Source organism: Poecilia reticulata, linkage group LG17 (assembly GCF_000633615.1).
Source record: "Poecilia reticulata strain Guanapo linkage group LG17, Guppy_female_1.0+MT, whole genome shotgun sequence".
In the NCBI taxonomy this organism is placed as follows: domain Eukaryota; kingdom Metazoa; phylum Chordata; class Actinopteri; order Cyprinodontiformes; family Poeciliidae; genus Poecilia; species Poecilia reticulata.
Window position 1 is genome coordinate 6,463,797 of NC_024347.1, and position 12,581 is coordinate 6,476,377.

General features: G+C 38.8%; 1 protein-coding gene across 2 annotated transcripts in view; it reads right to left on the reverse strand.

The window, feature by feature from the left end:
• Positions 1 to 190: 190 nt before the first annotated feature.
• znf644a (zinc finger protein 644a) overlaps positions 191 to 12,581 on the reverse strand; it is a 20,012-nt gene continuing 7,621 nt past the window's right edge. For both annotated transcript variants that reach the window (XM_008433359.2, XM_008433360.2), the window contains exons 2-6: positions 7,992 to 10,407; positions 6,219 to 6,809; positions 3,320 to 3,445; positions 1,901 to 2,003; positions 191 to 888 (exon numbers count right to left, since the gene is read on the reverse strand). In XM_008433359.2, the coding sequence (XP_008431581.1) occupies positions 693 to 888; positions 1,901 to 2,003; positions 3,320 to 3,445; positions 6,219 to 6,809; positions 7,992 to 10,407 (3,432 nt within the window). In that variant the 3' untranslated portion in view covers positions 191 to 692. The remainder of the gene's footprint in view (positions 889 to 1,900; positions 2,004 to 3,319; positions 3,446 to 6,218; positions 6,810 to 7,991; positions 10,408 to 12,581) is intronic.

The following is a 12,581-nucleotide window of genomic DNA, read 5'->3' on the forward strand; positions in this document are numbered from 1 at the left end:
AAAACAGTATATTGAAACATTAAATATAGGTAACATGAACGAAGGACATGAACTGCGTGGTTTGTGCGCATTAGGGCGTTTTTTTTCTCACCTACTTTCAGATTTTACTGTATTTAGTTAAAAACAATGCAGTTACTGAAATTTTATAAAACACTATTCGTATTATAAAAGGTTGCAGACTTTTTTTCTCTTTTTTTTTTTTTTTTGCACTTGAAGTAAAAAAAAAAAAGTGTCATCGCTCTAAACTCTGGCCTGATAAGAGTGTGTTGACTGGGTCGTGTGTTGACTGGGTTGTGTTGCGATGCGAAAAAGAAAAACGTGTTTTCTAAGAGGACCGCTCCCGGATCTGGACTAAAACGGACTAAAACCATGAAAAGTCTGAGGTATAAGTTGTCTTCTTTAGAAATGGATCCAATACTACATTACTGCATAAAATAATAAGAGTCTTATCCATTTGGAATTTAATTCCTCATAAATGGACCATGTAAAAAGAGACGAAGGTAACAATATTCCAAAATAATATTTTCTCATCTGTCCAAAATGTTCAAACAGGCGCAATGTCTAAAACATTGGGGCTGCGTTGTCCTTTTGGCCATTATTTCATTGACTTTAAAAACAAAAGTAAGTGAACAAACATCCAATGTACACGTACATACAATCTAGTGAAATCTAGAAAAAGGTCCCCTTTGGCCTCATGAGGCAACATTGGCGACCGGCGAACAGCCGTCTTCGTCCGTCTTCAGGGTGGGGGGGTTTGTGGACAGCGAGGTGACCTCAGCCATGCCGAGCCCAGTGCGAGGGACACCAGTGTTCATAATGTGTCTCTGTAAATGTTTGATCCAGTCCTCCTGGACTGACAGCGGACCCTGGAAGACGAGGTCACAGAACCTTTGGAGAGGAACATAAGGCAGTCGGTGAATTCTTCTTTACTCCAGGAAAACAGCTTAACGTCCAAGAGCATGGAGAGTTGAGGTCATTGTAGATGGCAAACAAAAGAGAAGTAGATTTCTCCTCTAAAATAACTAAAACATTTTTAGCTTAATCTGAGTTTTTCTAGAAAAAACAAGTATATTTCTGAGCTTCAGAAGTTGAACATCTGCTAGAAAAACTCAAATCGCAAGATCTCAGAAATTTTCTACAAAAAAACCCAGATATTTCTGAACTACAAAATGACGCTACAAAAATCTATTCTAGAAAAACTAAAGTTATGAACTCCGAAAGTTGAAAATGTGCAAAACAAGAAAATTTTGAGATCTCAGAAATCACCTAAAAAAATATACTTACGAGTTCCAAGAGTCAAAAATGTGTTAGAACAAACCTCTGAAATATTTAGACTAATCTCAGAAATTTCCTAGAAAAAAGGGGACATTTGCTTTAAAAAACAAGAACACTGAGATCTATGAAATTTTCAACAAAAACGTATATTTCAAAAGTTGAAAACTTGCTAGAAAAACTCAAATCATGAGATCGAAGAAATCTTCTTAATTAATAAAATAAAATAAAATTCTGAGCTCCAAAAGTTTGCTACAAAAACTTGGAAATTTTGAGATATCAGAATTTTTCAAGAAAATAAGGAAATGTTGAGGTCAGAAATTCTCTAGAAAAAAAAAATATATTCCTGAGCTAAAAATCTGCTAGATTTTAAGATGCTAGATTTTAAGCTCAGAAATTTTGAGCTCAATCTCAGGAATTTCACTTAAAAATTTCCAAAGTTTTGCGTTTCCAAAGTCCAAAATCTTCAACTTTTGAAAAATTTCTGAGCTTAATCTAGCTAATTTTTGACTTTTGGAGCTCAGAAATTATTTACGGAGTTTTTTGTTGTTTTTTTTCCTTTTCCATTAACAATGGCCCCAATATGCCGTCATACAGCAGAGCTTTTGAAAAGGCAGAACAAACTTGCCTGCAGGTGAGCCTGTACATCTCCTCTGGACTCTGGGCTAAGGGCAGTGTCTTCTTCTTCAAACCGGGCCTTGAACGCGTCCTGACCGCTTTACACTGAATTGCTGCAAGACAAGAATTCCAGTTAAACCCACAGAGTGATGGGTCAGATTACAGCGCAGCCTTGCTATGAATGAACACTATAACAATCAGTCGATGGTGGAGCTTTGATGCACACATTTCACACATTGTTTGCTCACACATCTCTGTCTGGATCTGAGCTCCTGCTTCCTTGTTTGAGGAAAATTAATATAGTGTCACCTTTCTACAACAATGGCCTCAGCCATTTTTATTTATATTTTTTGCAAGTGATTTTGGCACACACAAAAAAATCACCTTGTTCTTTCTAAAAGATGTTATAGGCAAAGCCCCCCACACTTTTAGCAAAAAATGTTATTACTTTAAGAAGGTGATGATATGCACTATTGTGATTGCTTAATCTGCTCCTCTGGGTTTTTGGCAGAAATGTGATGCCATTTAAATCTTCTATTAAGAACATTTACTTAAACTTTGTTTAAAGTTAGACAGTCATGCCCAATCTTTGGGTGGCTACTCGCAGGTTGTTCATAACCCTGCTGCTGGGCTTCACGTCGAGTCAACTTAAGTTGCCTCAGTTGTTGTCACACCACTTCTAGTCTGGCTAGACTGGTTCTCTTTTACTTTAGAGTTTTGTAACATCCTGGTTCTGACTTCAAGAAGACATTCTTCACAGAACCTTTAAAACTGTATGTCTCTGGGGCAATTTCATCTATAAAACATGGCTGTGTCATGTCAGATTGAAAAATGAAGGTAAAAAAAAGTCTGAACCGTGGAGCTCTCTCCTACTGGATTAAAAGTGAACTCTGTTCTCCAGTTCCACAAAATTTTTTTTGTTTAGCGCTTCTGCTAACTTTAGCGACTGAGGTTTTTCCAAGTTAAACAAATAATTTCTAAAGTGCCAACTTGCTTGGCTGTTCTGTAAACTTTCAGTTGAAAAGAGTTTTACATCTGTGTTGGTGAGAATTCTTCAAGGGTCATAGTCTTTCAAAGGAAGATATACCTTGAATTGAGGTTAGCGCTTTAATGTAAGGTTCAGCTAAATGTCACAATGGTGTAGCACTTAAGCATTGGCGGAACTAATGTTTCTGATTAGCGTTTTAGGATCCACCACTGCTGTTTTCTAAAAACATTTTTTTAAAACAACTAAAAGTATTTAAAAACTGATATTGCTGAGTTTGTGGTGTATGCTATCTTTAAACATTGTTGGGGTGAGGCAGTATGGATCAAATACAGATACATTCAAAATACATTCAAAATGTGCAAAGATGACTTATTGTGTGAGGTGGGCACACAGTAAGTTAGTTAGAAATGTAAATGAAGTCATGTTTAAAGCTGAACTTACTGGTCCCTTCCAGTAAGGCAATCTGTTGTCTTTTTGCAAAAGCCCGAAGGTGATTGGACAGGCTAACTCCACTGTGGAAAGTTGCATTACAGTGGATGCACACTTTCCTATTGAATTCACCCTTTTCTGTAAAAAGGCACAAATGACAAGCAAAACATTGTTGAACATTTTTAAAACATGGTTTGTGGAGGTTTCCATCTCATTCTACTACTTTATGCTGACGATGCCGTACTGTAGTGTAGTAGAAAATAAGTTCAATTTATTGGTTTAAGAAAGAAAAGACAAAATCATCAGTATTCAACACTTTACAACACTTTATGATTTAAAAGTGAAATTATAGTCCATTTGTTGGTTCTCCATGGCCACTGTAGGGAGGGAATTGAAATGGTTATGAGCAGTGAACATCTGGTATAGTCAAAGGGAATCAAGTCAAAAGTGGATGTCTGACACTTAAAGCTGTGGCACATAACTTTTATTTTTTTTTATATTTGCTAAATCTGTCACTAATTTGTGTGAGACAAATAATCTGTAAAAAAAAAAAAAAAAAAAAAAAAAACAGCTCCTCTGCCTTCCCCATGTGTTAACTTCATAAATACTTCGCTTGGTCAGACACGACCAATCACAGCCAGGAGGAGGGTCTTAGCACTGTCAATCATGTTTGTGTAAGCACTGCTCACACACTATGCCTTGCTCTCTGTTACTATACAGCTAGTTCATCAAACCACAACCTGCCATGAATGCTAAGGCTAATTAGCATGGCCACTAGTGGCGGTGGAGAAACAGTTTTCTTGGAACGGTGAGTTGTTTCTCTGCCATTAATACACATTCAGAAGCAAGTACATGAAGTGATTGACAGCGGTAAGCCCCTCACTCTCTCTCCGATTGGTTGTTGGAGGAGGAGCTAGATTTTTTTTCACAGTTTATCTGTCTCATATCGTCACAAAATACTGATAGCTTTAACAAATATGTAAAAAATTTTTTTTTATAAAAGTTACATACCTCAGCTTCAATCCCTCTCAATTCAAAAATATTAATAGCAGTTCATACAAACACTTTTAAGGACAGTTAAAGTGTTATTGCCTTTGACTGGACGGTTGCCTGTAGAACAGTGCATGTTTATTGAAAAAAAAGGTGCCTGGCTTCAGGATCATTTGTTAAGGAAAACTTGGCAAACAAGTCTAAATTCTCCAAATCCTCTTTTACTTTTGTTTATTCTTTACCGTCTCTGGTAAATTTAATGTAGTGGTTTTCCTTTGACAGCCTGATAGATTTGACCCGAGATCAGACTGAAAGCCTGGAGAAAAAAAAAGAAAATAGAAAAAGATTCAAACTTCTTCCCTCGGTTCCTCAGCAACCAGCACAGCCGCTAACAAGCACCGGTTTGGTTGAATAAAGGGCGGTGTGTATTTCATCTGCGGTGCCCACTTCAGTGGGCAGTGATGCATGAGAATCACTGGAAACAAGCCATCTGCTATTTAACAGTGCTTTTAATTTGAAATCCACCACACTAAAATTGACCATTTCAATGTGTGTGTTTTTTTTGTCTGTCTGTCTGCGACAGTAACAGCTCTGGAGGCTAACTCCTCTGGTCAGTGGAGAACCTGGTCTGTGTCCTTGCAGACCTCCAAGCATTTGATGCAGTTGTTACATAAGCTGAACATTTTCCCACTGCTGGTCTGATTAAATGAAATGACCTGCAGTAGAGTCGTCTGCATTTCTGGTAGAACACAGAGGTTATAGTGTTTGAACTTGATTTAATTTGTTTTTACATTTTTCAAATTTCTGTCTCCAACTTTCTGTATTGTATTAGACTTGAATAAACAATAAACAATCGAGCTTGAGATATCTGGAATAATTCTGAGCATTCTTGATTTGTTTGGGGCAAATTGTAACGTCACAACTGAATGTAAAAGTTATTTTATATTCTGTTTTCAGGTTTGAAAAAAAGAAAGAAAAAAAGATCAGTTTACAACTTCCAGGTGGTGTAATATAACCTCTCCCTTCCCCCAGCTAAAGCGGGTCAGACTAATAAAGAAATCATGCTAGTAAATTTGTTTTTTGTTGTTTCAAATGTTGAGAATTTTTGTTGTTTTATGAATCTTTGTGCTATTTTCTATTTAGACGGTTCCATATAAAGACATATTGATCTGATTTTTCCCCTTTGTGAACATGACACTTTAACATACGTGGTGATCAGAGCTCCTCTGTGCCTCTCTGACCTGCTTCAGCCTTATGTTTCACCACAGGCCCTAAGATCAGCTTCTGGTGGCTAAAACTAGGCTGAAGCTCCAAAACTACAAAAACAAGCTGCCATTACATATTAAACAGGCTTCAAGTCTCTCTTAAAAACACTAATTTCAGTGGCTTTTGAAGAGTAACATGATTTGTTTCAGTTTCTATTTTACTACAGACTGTGGTACATTTCATTTAGCTTTCATTGTTTTCTTTTATTTGTGTCTTTGATCTATTTCGGTATTGTAACAGCGCTTTGGCTACACGTTCTTTTAAATGTGCCTTGTGAATAACAAGGCGCATTACCTGTATTGCGCTAAGAGATTTTACTCTCTTTAACCCATTGGGTTATCTGCTAATGGAGAGCAGATGAAAATTAGCAGTCTTGCTAAAGTCAGCAAATTTACATCACATGTTACTAATATCCATTAATGTGCATGTGCTTTTTAAATAAATACATTTTGATTGGAATATAAAGATGTTTTGATCCCATTCTGATGATCAGTGCTCAGGAAACTGCTCCTTTATGTTGATGACGCCTTACTTCAACAAAAATAATCAATGGTGGTAATATCGCTAACAAATCTTTTCTTCTACAATAATACATTTTGAATAAGAATAAATTCATTTTCCCTCTAACCCATTTACTTCTGTTTGAGTTACTTACCACCAGGTACTGAGTTTGGCAGTGAAGATACAACTTTTGATCCTGAACATTCCTCAGGATTCGACGAAACTGGTAAACCGTTTCTTGACATCTGAGAGGATCCCTTTTGTCTTGCATCTTCCTGACACTTCCTCTTTTTCAGGATCCCAATCAAGGCGGTCGTGCCTGAGAGGGACGTCTTAACATCCAGCTTTTCTAGTTGCCCGCTTTCAGATTTGCCCTCCGCTAAAGAAAAGGGGATCAGTGGTTTGGCATCAGTGCAATGGTTTGGAACAGAGTGACTTTTTGGGAATCCCATCTGAGAAGAGGCGAAGCGATTGACGATGGGCAGCTTTGGCAAAGCACCGTACTGGAAATGGTTTCGTCTTTTTCCCAGAATCTGAAAGGCCCGCTGGCACTCCTTCTTGTCGCGCATCAGCTCACGGAGTAAAATTAACGGGGATTTGGTCTTTGTAGAAAAGTTCCTTCCGAGCTTTTTCAGATGACCTCGTATGTGGTTGGACTGTCCAGTTCTGTTGTCAAATGAGTCCCCACATAATGGACAAGAGTGAATGGTCCTCACAGTTTCGGAATCTGAATCTTCCTGTAGTGCTGTAGGGAGAAAAGAAGGCAAATGTGAAAACATTATCTTAATGTTGTGGCTTGGATACTACTACTAGCATGTGCTAAGAATAGAAATTTAGCATTTATTACAGATACACTATAACAAAGTAATACTTTGACTATGACATGTGGGTTCTAGGTAACTTTCTGGAGAGAAAAATGGCTGTGCTAGCTAGAGAAAGCCTTAATGATTCCACAAAAACACAATGTCTTCTTCAGACCCCAGTTGAATCCAGTCTCGTATTGACTGATGGTAGAATTATTCATTGGCTTTTCCACCTGCACCACCAAGACAACTTTGAATATTGTCTCTAATCATTAATCATGGCTCATCATAGATAGCATAACCAATCTATGATGACAGTCCAAGACGGTGGAATTTCTTCATTACAGTTACTCCATAAGCTGGAAAGAAATGCATGAAATAATTTAGTACAAACTCTTTGGCCTGCGTAGAAAACTAAACAAATGGTGACCAGGGATGCTGTAGAGGCGCAGGGGCAAAGCATAGCCCACATGAAGCAATTGGGGGCCGCGTTGAGGACAGGTTCGAATCCCTGCCTGGTGACATTTGCCGCATGTCTTTCACCTCTTTCATCACCCACTTTCCTTTCTGAACGCTTTCAAATAAAGGCCACTGCACTCAATAAAACCTTTAAAAATATGTGACCAAGGACATTCATCGCACATCCAAATGCAGGAATAAAACATAACCACAAAAACTGAACTTTATTTTTTTACAGGAAATGATGATGTCACGTCACTTTTTGCTGTTGGACATGCTAGCTGCTCCCAACAGAACTGGGTTTTGGTAAAGCATAAGATTCATTTATTCTCAGGGTAAGACCCCAACATTCTTGACTGACCAGCTGGAGGTAAGTCAAGAAATAAACGCAGCAAAATTCTCTTTTTTCTTTTAATTTAAACAAGTTTATCACTAGCTTTCACATGAAAGTACACCTTGTTAGCAGCAAATTATTGCAAAATTCCACTAAATTTGAAATCAAATCATCCTTCTTTGCCTTTTCGCTCAATACATTCTTCCTCTCTTCTCACTGTGTCTCTTACTGCTGCTCAGTGTGGTTATTTCCCATTTACTTGTTTAACATTGTTACAACAAACTGTTTGACTTCATATTTTTTTATTTAATAAAAAGACATGCACAAATACCTTTTTTCAGTCGCCGTAATGTTGAATTCTTCCGCCGGATTCGTGGTCTTTTGTCCTGATAACCCACCTCTTGTGGAGACCCACCATGCTGTGAATCGTAGCTCACTCTAACCCTGTGAAGATGTCCACGCACATGATTGGACAGTCCAATTCCTGACTCAAAAACAGCAGGGCAGTACGGACACTTCTTAGTGTCCATTTCTGCCTCTGACAAATCGTCTGAGGGTGATTCCCCCAATGGGATTTGGTGGGCCTCGAATGTTTCTTGAAATACTTCGGTTTCAATGCATTCTTCTTTGATTTCAACCTCATTCTGTTCCTGTTCTTCAGTCTTGATTTTCTCAAACAGCTTTTTCGACGCCTGTAGAGCACCTCTCATGGACATCCTCCTACTGTATGTGTATATTATGTGTTTCTTTTCTTTTTTGATCACATCGCTAAAATGATTACCATTGGCTTCGGACTCTTTGACCGGGAAAATGTCATTTTCATCATGGTCTGACACATCTTCTGAGCTAACCTTCTTAGGACTAGGCGAAGGTTTTGGTAAAATGAAACATGAGTCTTGGTCGGAGGTGTTGCGATATGGGGTGGACATTTTTCGTTTAGACTGAGACTTTTTGACTGGTGAGTGCTCCAGGTTAAAGTTAGGACTATGTTGTGGTCCAGCAGGCTCTTCAACCTTGACCGACGTCATTTCTTGTGACTCGTCACAACAGTCTTTGTCCTTTTTGGAATCATAATCATTTGTGCTAGAGTTATTGCTTTCATCCCTTTGCTCGTCGCCCGTCATTCTATGGTTCTGACGAGACAAGAGAACGTTAATCGATTTGTCAAGCTTTGATTCTGTCAACTGAGACTTGGGATCTCGCTTAAACTTGCTATTTTTGAACAGGTCAGAAATTCCACCGGACTCGTCGGGTACGTCTTCAACTGATATTTTTGACGTAAACTCTGCATCTTCGAATTGAGTTTTACGCCCAGGTGACTTGCGTTCCCTGGATTGTTGTGCATTTGTCTCCTCTTTCTGTGCTCTTGTGTATTCCTCAAAAGACATTTGATGACGAAGGATTAAGTGATTCACAAAAACTTGCTTGCCAAAAGCTTTATAGGAACAAATTTCGCAAGGGTACATATCATTATCATCCCTCCGCACTCTTTTTCTAACTCTAATAACTGTGTGGTGCATAACGCTATGTCTCCTAAGATCGTGGTCAGTCACGGTTCTGTAACTGCATTTGTCACATTTAAACCTTCTTTTGTCTTTTTCATGAGTTTTTGCGTGCTGAACAAAAGAGTCTGGGCAGCTTGTACCGAATGGACACTGAGGGCAGAATAACTTTGCGTCTTCTTTTTTCTTGTCAATTGCATCTCTTTCTTCTTCCATGAGCCTCGTTTTCTTCTCATGGGTGGACATGTGGTCAATTAGTGAATTGCTCTGTTTGAAACATTTGCCACATTCTCTGCATATAAAGGGCTTTGCTGGATAACTGGGAGGGTCATTGTGAGACTTCATATGATTAAACAAGCGATGCTCCTTCTTGAACACCAGATTACATTTTGAGCAAGGGAACGGCAATGGTCTCCCCTGTGAATGAGAATTCACTTTCAGCCGCCCTTTTAGTGTTGAATGTTTATCATTTATGTTATTCCCATGTGAACTTCTTGCAGGTGTTTTGTACAGAATTTGCTTAATGACCTTTACTGTTCCATTTGGGTACTTAGGTACTATATCTGCTGTAGATGACTGTGGCGTGGACAGCTTCTGTGGTTTAGTGATGTCTCTAACATGACCGGAGTCTACGTAGCCTTCAGCATCAGATGATTTCTCAGATGTTTTGGGGCTTAGATGCGGGTATAGATCTTCTGAAGGATCCACCATTACCACCATGTCCATCTTCCTCTTCCTTCTCCTTTGACTGTTGGCAAGACCAACTTCCTCTTTCGGCTCCTCTGCAGGGGAATCATTGTGGTTCTCCAAAAGAAACTGCATAAACTCTTTGTGAGGGTCCCAGTTGAGGTCACTGGCACTGCTGAAATCGTCCAATGAATTCTCTGCTGATTCTGTGTCGAATCCCCAAATTCCAGGACTGTCTATTTCCTGCACAGTCTTTAGCTGGGTGATGCTCTTTTCCTCGTCTTTTTCGGAGGTAATGCAGTGAAGTTCATGAGCTTGAGTAGCCTGGTGCAAAGAGGGTCCATTTGCCAAACCGATTGGAGACAACATATCCGAGCTGGACAGAACATCTAGGACATTGTTTTGATGCAAAGATGGCGTGTCAAAAGAATCGGTGCAAGAGGCCGAATCTTGTGCCATTGTCACAGGTTGCAGCAGCATGAGGGACTGAATTTCAGAATCAGCATCTTTTTCCTCTTCATCAACACCTGTCAGACATGACACCTCCATGGCCATGACCTGGAAGACAAAAGAAACGCTTATTCAGATTACAATAATAACAGGTAGATGAAATACATTTTTGAATTTCAGGTAAACTCATTAACATTTGCAAGCATACAAACAGAAACAAATCAGTCAGTTTTTTTTTATTAGAAATTAAAATTACAGTGGATCCCCACCTATTCGTGGTTCAGCATTAGCAGATTCACCTATCCATGGATTTTTTTTTATGGAGCGCAAGTTCAAATTATTAGTGGAAAATTTGCCTTTTGTAGAGTACCACTAAAATACTCAAAAGAAAATGCAGTTTAGGAAGCTAAAATCTCTATAAGCAATGCTACTTGATACTCTTCTGGTTGGCATTTACAAAGCAGCCAATATAGGGCTACTATTATTTTTTCTTGCCACATGACTGTGGACATTAGATGCTGCGGTAGTGCTAAGCTTATAAGATTGCATCTTATGGTGACATAAGACGCATAAATTGTCTTATGGTGACAATTTGAGCTTGTCATCAAAGCTCAAATGATCGGAAAACCCTTGGAGGTAGGAAGAGACCCCTGGGAAGACCCAGAACTCACTAGAGGCACTATATTTTCCATCTGACTTAAGAATAGCTTGGGATCCCCAAGAGTGAGCTGAAGAGTGTCCCCAGTAAGAGGGATGTCTGGGTTTCCCTCTTGGACCTGTTACCACATCCTGATCTTGGATAAGCAGAAGACTTATCAAAGTCTTCTGCTTGGATAAGACTTATCCAAGTCTTAGCCGTATTTTAACACAGCTAAAATACGGCTAAAAATAGCTAAAATTCTCGAGGTCCCCCTAGAAACTCTTATGACTGCCTATTTTAATGGTTCAAACAGAACATATACCATGATAGGGATTAACATAGACAGTGGAAGCAGTCTTAGCACTACCACAGAAGATGATATGGTGTTCCTAATCACTGCTCTTGGGGTACAGACAATCAGTGACAAGAAAAACAAATCATGCTTCTGGATTGGGTGCAAAATGCTGCATGGAAAATGTTGCTTTCCATGCAACATTTTGTTTTGAATAGTTGAGATATGCTCTACAAAACAATCCACCCGTGGGCAGGTTTCCGTGAACAATTTGGAGCCATATTCCAGAAAAATGTGCAGATACGTAAATTTGTGAATACTTGACCACGAATGGGCAGACGTTTACGGTAATTGATAACTTAATTTTGACAACACAAAAACAGAACCTGAAAGCATGCAATTGTGAGGCCAGGCCCACACAATGTAGGGTGATCGCATAAAGTCATATGGGTACTGGCAGTACCCTCTGCACCTTAAAGAAAATTCCTTGGACAAGAGGCACAATATGTCAGCTGTGAAAAATAGCTGAAAACACTGCAACCTTTTATCATACCTACCACTCTCGGCATAGAATCTTCCACTTAACTCAGAAAAGGAAAGAAAATTGCAAAGTGCACCGCAACATTTACAGCAGAAGGTTTGCTGCCATTGATGACCAGAGGTTTCAGGCTATGGAATGCTCAAGACTCTGTGGTCACCACCCAATGAGATCAAAACATTGATCTCATTGGGTGGTGAGATCAATGTTAGGTACATTAGTCTGTATCTAATGTGATGTAGGTACAGTCATTGTCATGGAATCTTTTGTCACCAAAGCTGTACATTGTCAAATGTGTTGCATACCATGTAGGAATTGGGGATGGTTGAAACTTGAAATAGTCATTCCAAGATCAGTTTTCAATGAGTTTAAACAAAAATAATCCGATGTTTACTAGGGCTCAACAATATAAGAAAACCATGCCATGATATTGGTAAATATTGTAATACAAATGAGTTGCAGTTAATCTACATTTTACACTGCTATCAATGCTATCAACTTTTCAAATAACAGCAAAATTTGTGTACTTTTTCCTAACGGGAGAAAATGGTTAAGTCTTTAGACGTTTTTATGTTAAGAAGAACTATGGATATACAGTATGCAGTGCTACATCTACCTTAAATGGAAAACTGAATTGTTTTCTCAGTTGTTATTGTGGAAAAGGCAAAAAGAATTCCTGCCTTGAATTCCTCTATTGCCCAAGAATGTGTTTTGTAGAACTTTGTAGAATGGTTATCAATCAATCTTGTAAAATAGTGCGTAGTGGTAGCGCAAGTCAAGGGCATTCCTGACCATAACACTGGCTAAGCAAG